General features: G+C 63.4%; 2 protein-coding genes across 4 annotated transcripts in view; one reads left to right on the top strand and one right to left on the bottom strand.

The window, feature by feature from the left end:
- The first annotated feature begins 2,792 nt into the window (after positions 1-2,792).
- LOC118704566 (cytochrome b-245 chaperone 1) overlaps positions 2,793-16,688 on the top strand; it is a 35,277-nt gene continuing 21,381 nt past the window's right edge. The window contains exons 1-7 of one of the 2 annotated variants that reach the window (XR_006739911.1): positions 2,793-2,871; positions 3,282-3,404; positions 4,204-4,245; positions 4,726-4,799; positions 5,307-5,403; positions 5,784-5,928; positions 7,336-8,127. Coding sequence is in view for 1 of the 2 variants with exons in the window: in XM_036412382.2 (XP_036268275.1) it covers positions 3,320-3,404; positions 4,204-4,245; positions 4,726-4,799; positions 5,307-5,403; positions 5,784-5,928; positions 7,336-7,456 (564 nt within the window). In the remaining variant the exon portion in view is untranslated. Of the gene's footprint in view, positions 2,872-3,281; positions 3,405-4,203; positions 4,246-4,725; positions 4,800-5,306; positions 5,404-5,783; positions 5,929-7,335; positions 8,336-16,688 lie in introns of those variants that run through there. The other variant, XM_036412382.2, reaches the window with a different exon arrangement.
- Positions 8,275-16,686, bottom strand: HEXD (hexosaminidase D). 2 transcript variants are annotated; one of them, XM_045572280.1, is made up of 14 exons: positions 16,557-16,686; positions 14,823-14,962; positions 13,299-13,408; positions 12,867-12,954; positions 12,532-12,696; positions 12,009-12,192; positions 11,176-11,247; positions 10,621-10,816; positions 9,943-10,025; positions 9,623-9,701; positions 9,434-9,535; positions 9,151-9,240; positions 8,536-8,700; positions 8,275-8,499 (listed from the first exon to the last, which is right to left on the bottom strand). In XM_045572280.1, exons 2-14 carry the CDS (start codon positions 14,904-14,906, stop codon positions 8,475-8,477), a joined length of 1,443 nt encoding a protein of 480 aa, XP_045428236.1. In that variant the 5' UTR covers positions 14,907-14,962; positions 16,557-16,686; the 3' UTR covers positions 8,275-8,474. The 2 variants fall into 2 exon arrangements, with proteins under 2 accessions (XP_045428236.1, XP_045428237.1); XM_045572281.1 differs by having other exon boundaries at positions 8,275-8,516; positions 8,553-8,700.

Here is a 16,688-nt window from a genome sequence, read left to right as displayed (position 1 = left end):
AACTGGTAATAACGAATGTTTTCTAAAGTCAGCGCACACACCTCCAGGACCAGCAGACTGAAACAGGCCGGAAGCATTCAGGGGAGAGGAAGCCAAGGATCTCATGGGTGTCTTTGTCTTTATCAGACACAGCATTCCTCGGGAATCCCAGAACCTCACAATCCCAGAGGTCAACAAATATTTTGAAGGCTAGTCCAGGTCCCAGAAACCTCACCAGGGTCTTCAGAATTTTCCCCCATTAAATTTTTTTTAATTTATATATAGAGTTTTGGGTGCATACAGCTTTTTATAAATTGTGAAGGAAAAGAGCCACATTGCTAACCTGACAAGCTCAGGGGAGGCCTGCGTGGCAGCCTTGCAAACTCAGAGACCTAACATAACCACCAAAGATGGTTTGATTTGAATGAAATGAAATATCTAACTACAAATAGGTTATAGTGGGTAGTCAGGTCCTAGGCCGATATCTCACCTGACAAGATCAGCTTAGATCTTTTTTTCTGAGCCCATCTGCCTTTGGGCCTCTAAGATAACGTATCTGTGAGATGTCTGGGTAAACTGTAACTTCCCTTTTTCCGGAGCCTCTGGGGCACAACCAAATGTGGTGGGAGCCAGGACAGATGCCTCAAATTCCTTTGTTGTCATGTTAATTGTTCCTGTACTCACCTAAGTACTCGTCCATCATTTCACTTTTATCCAATCCCAGGGTTTCCCACCGCTTTGCTTTCTCCTGCCTCCTACTCCATCACCAATGAATTTCATGTAACCCACCTATGTCCCTCCTTTGATTTCACTGTATAAATAGAGAAATGTAACTCGTCATTCTTCAGAGCATTACTGTTGAGGTTCTGCTTCCCGGCATATATCAACAGTTTGGCTCAAATAAACACACTAAAGTTCTTTACAGGTTTCAATGGTTTTTTTCATTAACAAAATGCATCCCTTTAATTCAAGTCTTAACATTCTCCTTTGCTTAAATCTATGTCAGCACCACTAGAAAGATATCTTCCATTTCAGCATGAATAAGAGGATAATTTTAGGTAGTCATATATATATTTACAGAGAGAAAGGGAGAGGGATAGACAGAAACATCGATGATAGAGAAACACCATCAGCTGCCCCCTGCACACACTCTACTGGGGACGTGCCCACAATGAAGGTACATGCCCTTGACTGGAATTGAACCCAGGACCCTTCAGTTTGCAGGCTGACGCTCTGTCCACGGAGCCAAACAAGTCAGGGCTGTATATACTTTTGTTAATGTTTTGAAAACAAAGAATGCCATAGTGTGGAGGGGAGGGAAGAAAGCAAAGTACAGGCACTTAATTTCATTTAAAAATGTAGTCAGTGTCACCCAGCTGGTTTGGCTCAGTGGATACAGCGAGGGCCTGCAGACTGCAGGGTCCCGGATTTGGTTCCCAGTCAAGGGCACATGCCTGGATTTCGGGCTGGATCCTCGGGGGGGGGGGGGGCATGCCAGAGGCACCCAATCAATGATTCTCTGTCATCACTGACATTTCTGTATCTCTCTCGCTTTCTTCCTTCCTCCCTGAAATCAATAAGAATATATTTTGAAAAAAATGCAGTCAGTGTCTAGGTTTCCCCAAGCACCTCATTCTTTTTTAGTTTAAGTTGGGTCTAAATAAGGTCCAATATGTTCCAATAATCTCTATTTAATTGATTTAGATTTGTGTGTTTCTTTTTAATATATATATTTATTGGTTTCAGAGAGAAATGGAGAGAATTAGAAACATTAGTGATGAGAGAATTATTGACCGGCTGCCTTCTGCACGCCCCCTATCTGAGACTGAGCATGAAACTCTGCTATGTGCTCTTGACAAGAATTGAACCTAGAGCCCTTCAGTCCGCAGTCTGATGCTCTATCCCCTGAGCCAAGCTAGCTAGGGCTGGTTTGTGTTTGTTAAGTTGATACCCTGGAAAATTCCACTTTGCATATTGTTATTTGCATAATTCCACGTTTTCCTCTAGATTATAAGCATTTAAATATGAAGTCTGCACTGGCATTCTACTAATATTAAATAAGGGAGCAAGAGATATCTGATTTGGTTAAAATCTTGATGACTATTGGTAAGAGCAAAAGACTGGAAATAAATACGATCTCTATAAATAGGAGACTGAGTGAATAACCTCTGCATATCGTGCCTGTTATCCATGCTTTATATGTCAGCTCCAAATTCAAACTTCAGTGCCTGCTCTGTTTACTTCCTATCAGCCCAGTTTACTTCCTATCAGCCTCCCTTGGTGCAACCCCCAGTTGTTAATTCATTAGACTAAACCCTCTGTTCAAAGTATGGGGCGGTTTCCCTCTCCTGAACGGACCCTGCCGAATCCATCCCCACACCGCGCAGTGCTGGCCTCCAGGCAGGGGGCCGCGAGCGCCTGCCTGGGGCGGGTCGCCGAGTGCTCCGCGGTGCACCTGCGGCTCTGCGGGCTCTGCCGCTTCTGCGGGCTCCGCGGTGCACCTGCCGCTCCGCGGGCTCTGCGGCTCCGCGGTGCACCTGCCGCTCTGCGGGCTCCGCGGTGCACCTGCCGCTCTGCGGGCTCTGCCGGGCGCCGGGCTGGCGGGGCCGGTCCTCCCCCTCCCTCCCCGGGGGCTGGCGGGGCCGGTCCTCCCTCCTCCCCGGGGATTAAATGCGGAAGTGGGCGCCGTTTCCCCACTCCTTGCGCCAGAGCCCGGCCGTTGGGAAGACGCGCCACCGCCTCGCGTCCACCACGAGCTCAGCATCCCCTCCGCTCGCCCTCCCGCTCCCCAGGCCCCGCCCCGGAAGCCCGGCCCGCCCCCGCCCAGACCCGGAAGTGAGCGCCCGCCCCGTGGCCCCAGGCTCCGTCCCGCGCCGCCGGTCCGCGTTCTCGGTGGTAGGTGCTGGCGGGGGGCGCGGGCTCCGCCCTCGGGGGCGCGGGCGCGGGGCTGCAGGGGCTGCAGGGGCTGCAGGGGCGGGACGGAGCCGGGGCCGCTGCGCGGCAGGTCCCGCCGGGACGAGCCCCGCAGCTCCGGCTTCTGGCGGGACCGGCGCGGGAAGCGAGGGCGGCCCGCCGGGTTCTGGGGCCGGAGCTGAGGTCAGGGGGCTGAGACAGGTGGCAGGTAGACGGGGGCGGGGGGCGGCGCCCGCGGACAGAGTGCGGTGCCTGTAGCGGAGCAGGGCAGGGCCTGTCACAGGGGAAGCGGCCCCCACCCCGGGGATCGGGGATCGGGGGGCCCGCTGGGTCCCCGGCTGCACGGCCGGTCCGGCCTGGCCCCAGCTGTGCGCGCCCGCCCTCCGCAGCCGGCCTCCCGCTGAGAGTGTGTCCGCGCGGCCCCGGGATGTACATGCTGGTGGAGACGCTCTCCAGCTCCCGCCTCCACCTGAAGAGGGCGCCGGGCATCCGGTCCTGGTCCCTGCTGGTCGGTAAGGGTTTCTTCCCATATTTCACCCCAAATAAAAAACCTAACTTTAAAAATAGGTGAAGATGAAACTCACGCTTTCCTTGTTTTACTGCCGACCCCCATACACAGCCGCTGTCCTGTTTGTTTTCATCCTGTCTGTGCTGTGGATGATGGGTGTCTGTTTTGCCTTGTTCACCACTTGACATCCTTTAGTTAACACGGAAGGCCCATGTTACCCTACACATACACTTTTAAAAACACGTTTTTAGTGATTTTATAGAGAAGGGAGGAAGAGAGAGCAACCTCGACTGGCTGCCTCATGCCCCCCTGCTGGGGATCAGGCCTGCAACCTCATGTGCCCCCACCGGGAATTGAACCTGTGACCCTCTGGTGCATGGGACCACACTCAGCCAACTGAGCCACATGGCCGGGCCACGTTCCCCTTTCACTTGCTCTCGCGCAGCTGCTCACAGGTGCCTGCTTTGCCCGAAGGCCCATGTTCTGTTTCTCGCCCACGTGGGAGAGGCTGCCCTGGCCTCCATCCCCGTCGCTGCCCATCAGAGGGCTCTGTACACCTGGGCAGCTACCTGGTAGCCTGGATGGCGGGTGTAAGCAGAGCTGCCTGCCTCCAGCCTTTCCTTCCCATGACTCTGCATGTGGCTCCTCCGTTTTTCTCAGCTGATGTGCTGTGACCCTTTAGTAGTCCTGTCTTCATTCCGCACTTGACACTGTTGGGGTAACGCCCACGTTGGGCTCCTCCGTCTGGGATGGAGGTGGGATGGTGGTGGTCCGGCAGCAAGGTCCCTGCTTCCTCTCCGCAGGAATCCTGTCCATTGGCCTGGCGGCTGCCTACTACAGTGCAGGTGAGAAGCCGCGCCTGCTCCCCACGACCTCCTTGCGCATGGAAAACGGGGAAAAGAAGGAAAGCCTGTCACTCCAGGCCCACCGAGGCCTGGCCTCTGGGAACACCGCCCGCCCCCTGCCTCTGGGGGCACGGGGACAGCCACACTTATGTGTGCCTCACGCCCAGCACTTCTCTTGTATCCGGGCACTTTCCTGGGTCTAAAAACGTTCCTCCAGAGGGTGCCCTCTCGTATCTGCGTAGGCTCGCTGCAGGGTGAGCCGTCCTCTCAGCCTCCCCCCCCCCTCCACAAGCCATGCTGTGATTGGCAGAGACCGGCTGCCCGTCTCCAGGAGACGCCAGGGGGAGCGCGGGCGGAGCTGGAGGGGTGTGTCCCACGTGGCCCTGAGTGACAGGCAGAGTGGCCGTCGTGGGAGAGGGACCCCTGCGGGCCCACCGCCTGTGCCTCTGCTCTCACGTGGCCGCGTCTGTTTGTCCCCAGACAGCCTGGGCTGGAAGATCTTCTACGTCACCGGCTGCCTGTTCGTGGCCGTGCAGAACCTGGAGGACTGGGAGGTGAGGCCCCGGCCGCCCGGCTCCCTGCTGAGACAGCGCCGGGCTCGGTGCCTGTCCTCACTGCTCCTGGGCCACGGCGTCCTCTGGAGCCGTTTTCCCCCTCGAAGCTCCTCGTGGCTGTTCCTAGCCAGATCCTCTCCTCCCGAGGTCGCCGAGGCGCAGTGACACGGGCCGCCTCCTCGGGGGCCACCCCGTCCTTGTCCCTCTTCACGGTCCTTTGAGCTGCCTGGCCCCGTGCTGCTCTGACCCGTTCCCTCGCTGGGTGACCTTGGCCCCTGACCTTGACCTGAGCACCTGCCTCAGGTCCCAGGCCCCTGCTCACACCTGTCCGGAGCCTCCGTCAGGCGGCAGGTGTTTGGCTGGCAGAGCAGCGTGGGCGCTGGCCTTGGGTTCTGACTGGGATGGGAAAGGCGAGGGCGGGACCGTCGGCGAGCCAGGCCCTCCCGGGATCGTGTGGGCGGCTCCTGCCGGGCGGCCAGCAGCCGGTGACCCCGTGGCCGTTTCCAGGAAGCCATCTTCGACAAGAGCGCCGGCAAGGTTGTGCTGAAGACGTTCAGCTTGTACAAGAAGCTGCTGACCCTCCTCCGAGCAGGCCACGACCAGGGTGAGGCGTCGGCACGGACGGGACGCGGGCGACCCGGGGCTGGGCGGGGGCAGCCAGGGCTGAGTGACGGCTGAGTAATCAGGGTTGTATCCCACCCATGGGGGGACGTGGGGACCCCTCAACATGGCCCGGCCACTCAGGCTTCAGCCGCTGAGATGAAGCAGAGGGACAGGGGACAGGCAGGCCTTTCGGGGCCACGTGGGCCAGATGCTCCTTCTCACCAGCCTGGCCATCGCCCGGCAGCTGCAGGACCCTGCACCGTGGCCCCCGACCTGTGGCCAGCGTGGCGTGGTCCTCTGCAGAGCGGCCCGGAAGGGACTGTGCCCACACCCAGGTGAGGGACGCTGCCCCTGACCCGCCTGCCCTGCCCTGCCCCCCAGTGGTGGTCCTGCTGAACGACATCCGGGACGTGAACGTGGAGGAGGAGAAGGTGCGCTACTTCGGGAAGGGCTACGTGGTGGTGCTGCGCTTCTCCACCGGCTTCTCCCACCCCCTCACCCAGAGCGCCATCATGGGCCACCACAGGTGAGCGGGGACGGGCGGGACTGCCAGCCCGGCGGGGCCCTCGCCCACAGCCACAGACCACCCGGCCCCTCGCCCACAGCCACAGACCACCCGGCCCCTCGCCCACAGCCACAGACCGCCCGGCCCCTCACCCGTCACCACAGACCGCCCGGCCCCTCACTCGTCACCACAGACCGCCCGGCCCCTCGCCCGTCACCACAGACCGTCCGGCCCCTCACCCGTCACCACAGACCGCCCGGCCCCTCGCCCGTCACCACAGACCGCCCGGCCCCTCGCCCGTCACCACAGACCGCCCGGCCCCTCGCCCACAGCCACAGACCGCCCGGCCCCTCGCCCGTCACCACAGACCGCCCGGCCCCTCACTCGTCACCACAGACCTCCCAGCCCCTCTCGTCACCACAGACCGCCCGGCCCCTCGCCCGTCACCACAGCACAGACCGCCCGGCCCCCTCGCCCGTCCCACAGAACGTCTCGGCCCTTCGCCGTTCCCCACCGACCGCCCGGCCCATCGCCCGTCCCCACCAGGACCCGCCCGGCCCCTCACCCACAGCCACAGACCGCCCGGCCCCTCGCCCGTCACCCACCGACCGCCGGCGCCCCTCGCCCGTCACCCACAGACCGCCCGGCCCTCCACCCGTCACCACAGGAACCGCCCGGCCTCCACCGTCACCACAGACCACCCGGCCCCTCACCCGTCACCACAGGATCCGCCCGGCCACTCGCCCTCACCACCCGACCTCCGGGCCCCTCGCCCACAGACCAGGGGACTGCCCGGCACCCACCCGTCACCACAGGCAGACCGCCCGGCCCCCGCCCGTCACCACAGACCGCCGGCTTCCCTCGCCCTGTCACCACCAGACGCCCTGCCCCACCCACAGCCACAAGCCTCCCGGTCCCTACCCACCGCCACCGGGACCGCCCGGCCCCTCGCCCGTCACCACAGACCGCCCGGCCCCTCGCCCACAGCCACAGCCTGCCCGGCCCCTCGCCCACAGCCACAGACCGCCCGGCCCCTCACCCGTCACCACAGACCGCCCGGCCCCTCGCCCACAGCCACAGACCGCCCGGCCCCTCGCCCGTCACCACAGACCGCCCGGCCCCTCGCCCACAGCCACAGACCGCCCGGCGTGGCGGGCACAGGGGCAGAGGGCTGGGGAGGCTGGGGCAGGCGTGCCACCACCACGAGGCGATGCCAGGGTCCCACAGGACAGGCAGAGCATGGGGGCCTCCAGGGGCTCCCGCAGGACCGGGGCGGGGCTGGGCCAGGTGAGGATGGGGACGGACGGATGGAAGGTGCCGGTCCGGTGGAGAGCTCTCGGGTGAGCAGTGCATGGTTTGGGGGAGCGGCTGTGATCTCTGGGTGCACCGCCCTCGTGGTAACCACCTTTCTCCGTGCTGCCGGCCCAGTGACGTGGAGGCCATCGCCAGGCTCATCACCAGCTTCCTGGACCTGCACCACCCGGAGAGCCCCGAGGAGCTGTCTCCGAGCAGCGACAGCGAGGCCGAGGGCCCCGCCGAGCAGGGCTGACCCGGCACCCGGCGCGCATCCATGGGGCCTCAGCAGGCCAGCCCTCCTCACCACCCAGCGTGTCCCTGGCAGCCCCCCGCCCTCTGCGCACAACCACACCGGGCTCCACAGACCTGCCTCCTGGAGCCCGGTGGCCCAGCCTGGTGGTGTGGGTGTGAGTGGTGTGGCTGGTCTGGGCTGACCCACCCCACAGCCCACCAGCTGGGCATGCTCCAGCCTCTGAAAGGGGAGGGGAGCGGGCTCCCCAGGGCAGGGCCTGAGGCTGGTGTTCCCACCCCCGATTGGCTGGCCACACGTCCCGGGGAACCCGCTGGACCAACCAGAATGTGTGGGGCTGTCTGGGGGCGGATCCCCTCCCCTTCCTGTCCCATCCCCTCTGCTGGGCCACGCCCACTTGGCGAGAAGAGGTTCTCCCAGCCTCCTGCCCAGGTTCAGGCTGGGACCTCTCTGAGAAGACAGACCTGACAGCTGGGCCTGTTTGTGGGGCAGGAAGTGGGCCGCACCCACAGAACTGGGCACCGAGCACCCCAGCCGGTGCAGCATGTGGGGCTGCCGCTGCCTGGGGACACGGACCGCAGTCTACGTTCTCCCCTCAGCGGGGCTGCGCCCACCTGGGCTTGGGAACGCGTTGCTGGACCTGCTAGTGGGTTCCACGTGAGCCGCTGGACTGAGTGTGCAGGACTGCCCTCCTGAGGCTGAGCAGCTCTGGGCGGGGGCAGGCAGGCAGGCCTGAGCCCCTCCCCGCCCCCGGGGACTGTGGGCCCTCGCCGGCCCTGTGAACACCCGGCGGTGAGAGGCCACGCTCCTGCCAGCACCTCTAGCTTTTCCTCCTTTTTATTTCACGAGAATTAAAGTTCTACGTGCAGATCAGTGAGCGGGTCCCTACGGGCGTTTCCTTCCTGGTGCAGCCGCCTTCTCCCCCGGTCACCTCCGGCATGGGCACTGCTGCCTGGCGTCCGGGCGCAGCAGGAGGAGGGTTGGGCCAGACAGAGCTGACGGGTGTGGGAGGCCCCTCCCCTCAGGGGCCCTGGTCGGCATTGTCGGGGCCGTCGGGGCTGGCCGGTGGGGGGCTGGCCGGTGGGGGCGGGGGGCTGGCGGCCTGCAGGTCCTGCAGCAGCGCCTGCAGCTGCTTTAAGCTGGGGTGCACGTTCTCCTGCAGCCACTCCTCCACGGCGCCCTCGGGGAACACACGGCGCAGGGCGGCCGCCAGCTCATGCGCGAGGGCGCTCCACCTGCCCAGGAGACTGACACCGGCAGGGGTGAGGGGCCCACGCTCCGAGCGGCCGTGCCTCAGTCTACCCACCCGGGCTGCCGCACTGCTGAGAGTCAATGACTGAGGACTCAGTTTAACTCCTGAACCTGGGGTTTCCCTAAGACCTACACCATCAGCAGTGCCCAGCACTCTCGCAGCGGGACGGTCCGCACAGCGCCCAGTGCCCAGAGGACTGGCTGGCAGGACCCCGTCTCCTTGGTGCCAGGGAGGACTCGGGCTCATGCCAGCTGTGGGCCCGGTGTCTGGCTCCACGGTGAGCCTGGGCCCTGCCCGGTCATGTCACCTCCCTCCTCAGGCTGGGCACACCTGGCTTCACTAACGCTCAGGGGCACCTGAGAATCCAGGCCCGGGAGCCGCTGGCCCCGAGCGCTGGCCCTGAGCGGCAGAGGCGCCCGTCCGGGAGGGCGGGGGGCTCGGCTACCTGAGCGCCTGGGGCTGGATGTGCTGGATCATGACCGGGTGGACGAGCTTCCGCCGGCGGTGGTAGTGGCTGAACCAGCCGGTCACGTACCTGGGGGAGAGCCACACGGTGGACACCGGACGGAGGTCGCTCAGTGTCTCCTGGACACTGAACAAGTCGTTTCCCCAGAAAGTTCTGGTGAAGGATGGGCAGGCCCTCACCCTGGGTGTGTGTGTGGGGGGCTCACCCTGAGTGAGGATCCCTGAGTCAGCTCCCCCTCGGCCGCCCCCGTGCCCCCGCTCACCTGTCCCTCTGCAGCACCTCGTTCACGGAGCTGCGCAGGTCCAGGCTGACGTGCGTGACGAGGGCCAGGATGTCGCTGCCAGGGAAGGAGCCGGCCCCGTCGCTGCACAGAGAATCGGGCGCTGAGAGGGTCCCCGGCGTGGGGGGAGGGGCAGTGCTGAGGCGGGGGGGGGGGGGGGGGGAGGATCACCTTGTGACATCGGCGACTTCCATGGTGGGGATCCCTAGCAGGTTCTGCACCTGCGCCTGCACGTCCTCCGAGAAGCCGCCTGGAGCCAAGCAGGTGGCAGGTCATCACCGCCCTGGGCACTGACGGCTCCGGCGGGAGACGGCTCCCCAGCCCCCCGCACCCCAAGGTCCCTGCAGCTGAGGCAGAAGCACCTTCCTCCCCAGGTTCCCCCAACTTCCGCGCCTGTCTTGGGTTTGGGCTTGGACGCCTGGGCTGGGCGGGGGGGGGGGGGGGCGCTGAGGAAGGCCTCGCCAGCCCCGCCTCCGGGGGGAGCGCCTTACCGTGCAGGAGCGACTGCAGACACACGGCCAGGGACGGGATGGCCACGGGCAGCAGCTCGCACAGCACCGCGAAGTGGTCGTACCTGAGCCCAGGAGGGGGCGCTCAGCTCGCGCGCCCGCTCCGTCCGGCTCCGAGGCGGCCTGAAAGCCGGCTGCTGCCTCCGGGTACGCCCTTGGCTCCCGGGTGTGCAGGCCCACCCGCCGCCCAGCCTGGCTCAGCGCTCTGGGTCACCACCCTGGACCCTCAGAGTTCGGCTCAAAGGCCCTGCCTCCAGCTGCCCTGGGTGCCAGGGCCACCTGGCCTCTCCTCTGACCCCAATCCTAGATGGCACCTGTGGCCAGGACCAGGGTCCACTCATAGCTCAGGTTTGCAACTGGCATGAAGTAAAGAGCCAGTGTCCGTCCGGTCCCCGCTGAGCGTCAGCCGCGTGTGGCCTCACGGAGGCTGTGGGCTGTGGACAGGCACGGGGGTCCCAGGGGGGCCAGAGCGCAGCATGCCTTGGGCAGAGTGGGGGCGGCTACAGGGTGTGAGGGGCCCTGGCTGCTCCCCCGCCATCCGCACAGCATCTGCCCGTCCCTCCTGGTCAGAGGCCCAGCGTGTCCCGGGTGGCGAGGAGGGCGGGGTGTCCTGGCCTCGGGCGCTGCCTCACCCTCCAGGACGGCCCCGAGCACCCTCACCTCTGCCAGCCGGTCAGGACGATGCCCTGCAGGGTGTCTTTCTGCCCCTGGGCCGCCACCTGCAGCCACCGCAGGTTGTTCTGGAGGTGGTACTCGACGGGGGGCAGGGCCTGGCTGGGCCCCGTGGCCCCCTTGAAGGCACTGGCGGCCCACATCCGGGGGAAGCCACTCTTCCGGTACTTTTCCATGAGGAGGACTGGGGAGACAGCGCGAGGTGTGACGGGGCCGGGGCCGGGGCCGGGGCCGAGGCTGAGGAGGCTGCGGCCACCAAGCCTGAGACACGCGGCCGACGCCGGCCACACGGGTGGGAACCACGGAGCCCACACACGGCTGGACGGCGCCCCCTCGGAGCCCACCTCCCGCCCCACGGGGACCCGGTTCACAGGCCGCCCTGTGAGGACCGGCCGCAGGACACGGGGCCGCTCCCCGGGACCCGGCCCCGGCAGAGTCTGCGGTGAAGCAGAGGCCGGTCAGGCTCTGAGGAGCCAGGAATCAGGCCCCGTGTCCCCCCCGGGGCGTCAGGTGGCGGGGTCGACCCAGCGGCTCGGTACTGACCCTTGCCCTGCACGTCCAGGTCGGCCCCGTAGTCCCAGAGCACGGGCTCCACCAGCTGCGGCACCCCGGACGCTGTGGGCGAGAGGCTGTGAGTGCCCGGCCGGCGGAACGGCCCGGCCCCGGCTGCTGGCCAAAGACGGACACCGCCATCTTTCCCAGGACACGCTCCGCACTGCTGCTCTCGGCGGAAAGGCCTCAGCCAGCGGCCAGCAGCCAGCAGCCCTGGACGGCCCGGCCCCGGAGCCGGAGCCGCCGGGCACGGCCCTCTGCACGCTGCCCAGCTCCAGGCCTGGGCCCAAGAGGCACGTGCGCTAATTGGACTTAATTGTAACAAACCCGAGATCAAACCCAGGTGGCCACTTGGGTGCTGGCGGGCCTTGGGAAGGTGGGCCCCCACGTGGCTCTGGCCAGAGCTGTGAGTGACCACACCAACCTCCCGTCTCCTCCCAGAGCCTCAGGCCCGAGCGCCGGGCTGGAGGGGCTGCTGCTCCCCCCCCAACCCCCTCCCCACCTCCCGAGGAACCTCACCCGCATCCGGGCAGGGCAGGCCGGGGAGGCTGAGTGGGCGGAGCCAGGGGGTGGGAAGGGAAAGCAGAGCTCCCTGTGGCCCAGCCTCCCACCCCCAGGGCCAGGGCCCCGGCCTCATGGCCGCCCAGGTGGGACCCAGCGCTCGCTCCTGTCCTGCCAGGCTCCAGCGGGAGGGCGTTTCCGGGTGAGAACAGTTAAACCGCGGCTCTGACTGGACTGTGGGGAAAGCGCCGCGGTGCTTGTATCAGTCCCCGAGCGGACGGGCTCAGCGGCAGCCGGCGTCTCCGCCGTGGACGCCCGCTGACCTGACAGCTGGTCCTCGGGGATGTCCCGCAGCATGTCGTCCCACACCAGCGGCGTCGTGGCCGGGTGCTGGGTCCGCACGTGGCTGGCCACGGCCTTCACGTGGGACAGACACAGCGCGGCCGTGGTGTTCTGCTCCTGCTGCAGCCACTGCCTCGAGGCCTCGCCCTCCCCGAGGTAATAGACCTGGAGGAGGGAAGGCAGGCCGTCTGCCTCCGGACCAGCCCGCCCGGGAGCGACCAGGCTGCCGACCGGGGTCGGAGCACCCAGGCAGGGGCAGGGGCACTGGCAGGGAAGGGGGCGGCAGTGCAGGGCAACCTGCTGCCTCGCCGGGACCTGAACTCCCCTCGAGGGTCCCTTCCACAGCAGCTCGAGGGGAAGAACCAGACGCCCCCACGACCAGCCCTGCTCCACCGGGCGCGTGGACTATTTTTCTATTTGAGAGCAGCTGCCCCGGGGCAGGGGATGGCCTTGAGGTGAGACGCGGGGCCTGCGGGCCTGGAGGCAGCCGGACGCAGCACCCACCTCGTCGCAGCCGATGTGCAGCCAGCGGGCTCCGGGGTGCAGCTCCAGCACCTGGTCCACCATGGCTCCCACCAGTGCCAGCGCCTCCTCCTTGTGCGGGTTCAGGGTGTTGGGGAAAAGCGCCACTTCCCGGAGGTGGGCGAGCGCCCGGTGCTTCAGCACGAACTGCGGGAGGGCGGGTGTGTGTGTGTGTGTCACACAGGGAGAGAGGCTCATGCCAGGACCCGACAGGCCGCGTCTGGGTCTAAACTTCTGTCCACAGGGGCTTCTGAGAACCTGTCTCTGCAGCGCCCACTGCGCCCCCGAACCCCGCACCTGGGCACCTTCCCGCTCACCTCCATGTGCCCGAACGTCTGCACCAAGGGGACCACCTCGAGCTCATGCGCAGCGGCCAGACGCAGGATCTCCGTGACCTCGGAGGGGCTGAGACAGGCCAGCGCGCTCACTGCCGGCCCTCCACCAGCGCCCCGGGCTCCCCCGGGGAACTGCGCCGCTAACACCCCTGCTAACACCGAGAAGCTCCACAGGCGTCCTGAGGTCTTACAGACGCTCCTGCCCTGGGATCTGGGCTGTCAGGGCCTCAAGTGACATTTGCTTTTTACCAGCTGCTCTCGCCCAAACCCTGGACGCTGGAGTCGCTGAACCAGGACTCATAGGACAGAGCAGGTCGGCAGGCGGACCCCAGGGCAAACTCCCCATAGGATTTAGTCGTGAAGTCCTGCCCACACCCCCGTTTTCTCTGCAGGTGGCGGCCGGGCAGGCAGTACCTGTAGGCGTGCGGGGCCCTCAGCAGCCTCAGGGGGCCGTCGTAGGGAAACGTGTCTTCATACTCGATGAGGAGGCCGTTGGCTCCCAGGGCACTGAACAGCGGGAAAATCTGGGGGGAGGGCGTGAGGAAGTGACCACGGCGGCACTCGGCGTCTTTAGCTACGGACACAGGCCTCTGCCCATACTTCCCCCGGACGCGTCTCCCCTGGACGGTGCACTGTGTTATGTCAGTTACACGTTCTAATGCAGTGACACGTTCAAGGCTGAGCCAGGGGGAGGCTGGGCCAGCAGGAACAGGCCGCCCTGGGCACCGGGGACTGGCAGGGCTGGGGTTGGTAGTATGCGGCTGGAAGGAAACTTAGAGGAAGTGGGGCCTGGCTGACGTGGCTCAGTGGTTGAGTGCCGACCTACAAACCAGGAGGTCCCAGTTCAATTCCCGGTCAGGGCACGTGCCTGAGTTGTGGGCTCGATCCCCAGTGGGGGGCGTGCAGGAGGCAGCCGATCCATGATTCTCTCTGGTGTTTCTCTCCTCTCCCTTCCTCTCTGACATCAATACAAATTTATTAAAAAAATAAAATGGGAGCACAGGTGTGACTGGTCCTGGCTACCTCACAGGTGTCCTTCCTCTCCCATTAGGCCATCTTTGTTTCTTTTCTTCTTCTTTTTTTTTTAAAATATATTTTATTGATTTTTCACAGAGAGGAACAGAGAGGGATAGAGAGTTAGAAACATGGATGAGAGAGAAACATCGACCAGCTGCCTCTTGCACACCCCTACTAGGGATGTGCCCGCAAGCAAGCTACATGCCCTTGACCGGAATCGAACCTGGGACCTTTCAGTCCGCAGGCTGATGTTCTATCCACTGGGCCACACTGGTTTCGGCTCACCATCTTTGTTTCAAAGGAGATGAATCCTGCCCTCAAGGTTCCTAGGACGAGGCCGTGTCTAGGACACAGAGCTGGGACTCCTTCCCGTCTGGCGCCACTCGGGGTGACACGGCACCCTGTGGGCACAGGGGAAGGCCCCGCAGACGCGGAAACAGCAGCCTGTGCCCCGGCGAGGACCGTCTGGGGCTGGTCTGACGTGGCCCCTCCTGCGGACATGACTGTCCCCGCGCCTTGCTCTCGTGTCTGAGACGTTCTGAGACAGGCTGAGGGGAGGAGGGTGTCAGCTGAGGAAACACCAGCTATGAGGCGGCACACAGCTGGTAACTGGTCATTAACTGCCAATTACAAAACCACGTGCAGCCTCACCTCCTGTCCCCCGCGTCTGCAAAGACCCTCTTTCCAAACCGGGTCCCGGTCCGGGGGCCAGGGGCCAGATCGGAACGTGTCGCTTGGGGGACACGTTCAGCCCACGGGGAAGAGGCTGGGGGGCTTCTTCACCGTTTTTCCTTTTGCTCCCCTGGCTGCCCTGTGACCTGCCAGATCCCGCAGCGGAGGTCTCAGCACACACTGCTACAGGCCACTGTCCACACCCTGAGGCCCCCCCGGGGCTCCCCTCGAGGGAAAAGGGGCTCCCACCTCCGAGAGGTACGAGACCTTGGGCGGGGCTCCTTTAAGGTCCAGGTGCACAAATCGCATCTTGAAGGGCGAGGAGTCCGACATCTCGCTGTCTCCGTTGGGAAGTCACACGACCAAGATGTCTTGTTGGGCCCGTCCTCCTGGGGGAGAGAGTCAGCGTTAGGAGCAGGGTCCCCTGCCTTCTGTCCGGGCCTGCTCTGCACAGGGAGGCAGCTCTTCCTCCAGCACGGCTCACACGTCAAGGCGGGCATCTCCTGGCGACGGAGGGGCCGCTGCCTTTCGGGGTGACCTGGCCCTGGTTCCCTGTAAGAGGCTCTGGCCTGTGGCAACAGGCCTGCCCGCAAGGAATTCTCCCGTCCTAAAGGCCCTCGAGAACAGGCAGGGGTCTGCAAACACTACTTCAGGCCCCACGATACGTCTTTGTAGAAAGTTTATCCTCTGTTTTGTTTTTCTTTAGATAACACCAAAAACATTGACATTTCTAGAGCTGGTGTCAGCCACTTGTACGAAGAATCTGCAAACATTTCCACTAGGTCAGAGAAAACTGCCCCGGATTTAAAACAGGCCATTGGCCCTAACCGGTGTGGCTCAATGGATAGAGCATTGGCCTTCGGACTGAAGGGTCCCGGGTTCAATTCTGGTCAAGGGCATGTACCCTGGTTGCGGGCACGTCCCCAGTAGGAGATGTGCAGGAGGCAGCTGATTGATGTTACTCTCCCTCTATCCCTCTCCCTTCCTCTCTGTAAAAAATAATATATATATATATATATCTATATATATCAATAAAATATATTTTAAAAATAAAATAAAATCTTACAAACCAAACCAGTTTTTCAGGGAATAGGTTGAAAAGAGGCCTTGCACATGATCTCACTCATCTAGAGGAAATGGTGAACAACATAGACTGATGAACAAGAACAGACCGAGATAAGGAGCCATGGGTCAGACTGTTGGACCTCAAAGGGAGGGTGGGGGTAAAGGGAGAGATCAACCAAAGGACTTGTGTGCACACATATGAGCCTAACCAGGGGTCAAGGACAATAGGGGTGTGGGGGCATGAGTGGGGGGGGGGATTGGAATGGGAGGTTGAGGACAATTATGTGATACCTTAATCAACAAAGAAATTAAAATAAATAAATAAATAAAAAGAAAAGAGCCTTGCGAGCTGAGAAATCTGCTTTGGTCATGTGTGCATCTCATATTCAGACAGAAATCCTGTTACTCCTGTCTCCATGGAGTAAAAAGAGCGGACACGTGAGAATTATTATTTTTTATTATTGCTGCTTTTTAGAGAGAGAGGGAGAGGGAGAGGAACATTGATGCTTTCCCGATGGGCTGCCTCCTGCACGCCCCCCGCCGGGCACTGAGCCGCAGCGGTGCCCCGAACCCGAACCTCCCGGCTCCCGGCGGAGGAGCAGGGAGCGGCGGCCCCGCGTCCCTCCGGGAGGAGCCTCAGGCACCAGGTCCTTCCAGGGCCTGGGCCGCTCGCGGTTCTCATGGGACCACAGGCCGGTCCGCAGGTTTGTCGCCGGTGCCCGCGGGCTGAGTGGCCTTCGATGCGCTCCCGCCCCGGTTTCCGAATCGCGGGGCGGAACTCTTTTCAGGTCAGCAGATCCTGGAAGGTTTCCTTCCTGCCCGGCCCCCAAGCCCCCCACAAAGCCCCCCGCGCACCCCGCACCCCACATCCCACACCCCGCACCCCGCACCCCACACCCACATCAGCAAATGACTCACCTTCCGACTTAATTCTCAGGAAGGAGCCTCCTGGTCATCTCGGCTTGTTCAGAATCGTAGGGTCCTAACAGGGCAGGTTCCCACCCCACTCCTCACCCCGAGGCCTCGGGGTGCCACTGAGCACGCTGTGCC

This window comes from Pipistrellus kuhlii, unplaced genomic scaffold, assembly GCF_014108245.1.
Source record: "Pipistrellus kuhlii isolate mPipKuh1 unplaced genomic scaffold, mPipKuh1.p scaffold_m20_p_44, whole genome shotgun sequence".
Classification (NCBI taxonomy): Eukaryota; Metazoa; Chordata; class Mammalia; order Chiroptera; family Vespertilionidae; genus Pipistrellus; species Pipistrellus kuhlii.
The sequence above is the reverse complement of the archived record's forward strand: the minus strand, read 5'-3'. Positions and strand labels throughout refer to the sequence as shown.

Coding starts and splice junctions, on each gene's coding strand:
- HEXD (XM_045572280.1), bottom strand. CDS start 14,906: ATGTCGGACTCCTCGCCCTTCAAGATGCGATTTGTGCACCTGGACCTT. Junction 13,409..14,822: donor AGGTCTCGTACCTCTCGGAG/GTGGGAGCCCCT, acceptor CCCTCCCCCCAG/ATTTTCCCGCTGTTCAGTGC. Junction 8,500..8,535: donor GCCGCCAGCCCCCCGCCCCC/ACCGGCCAGCCC, acceptor CCCCGACGGCCC/CGACAATGCCGACCAGGGCC.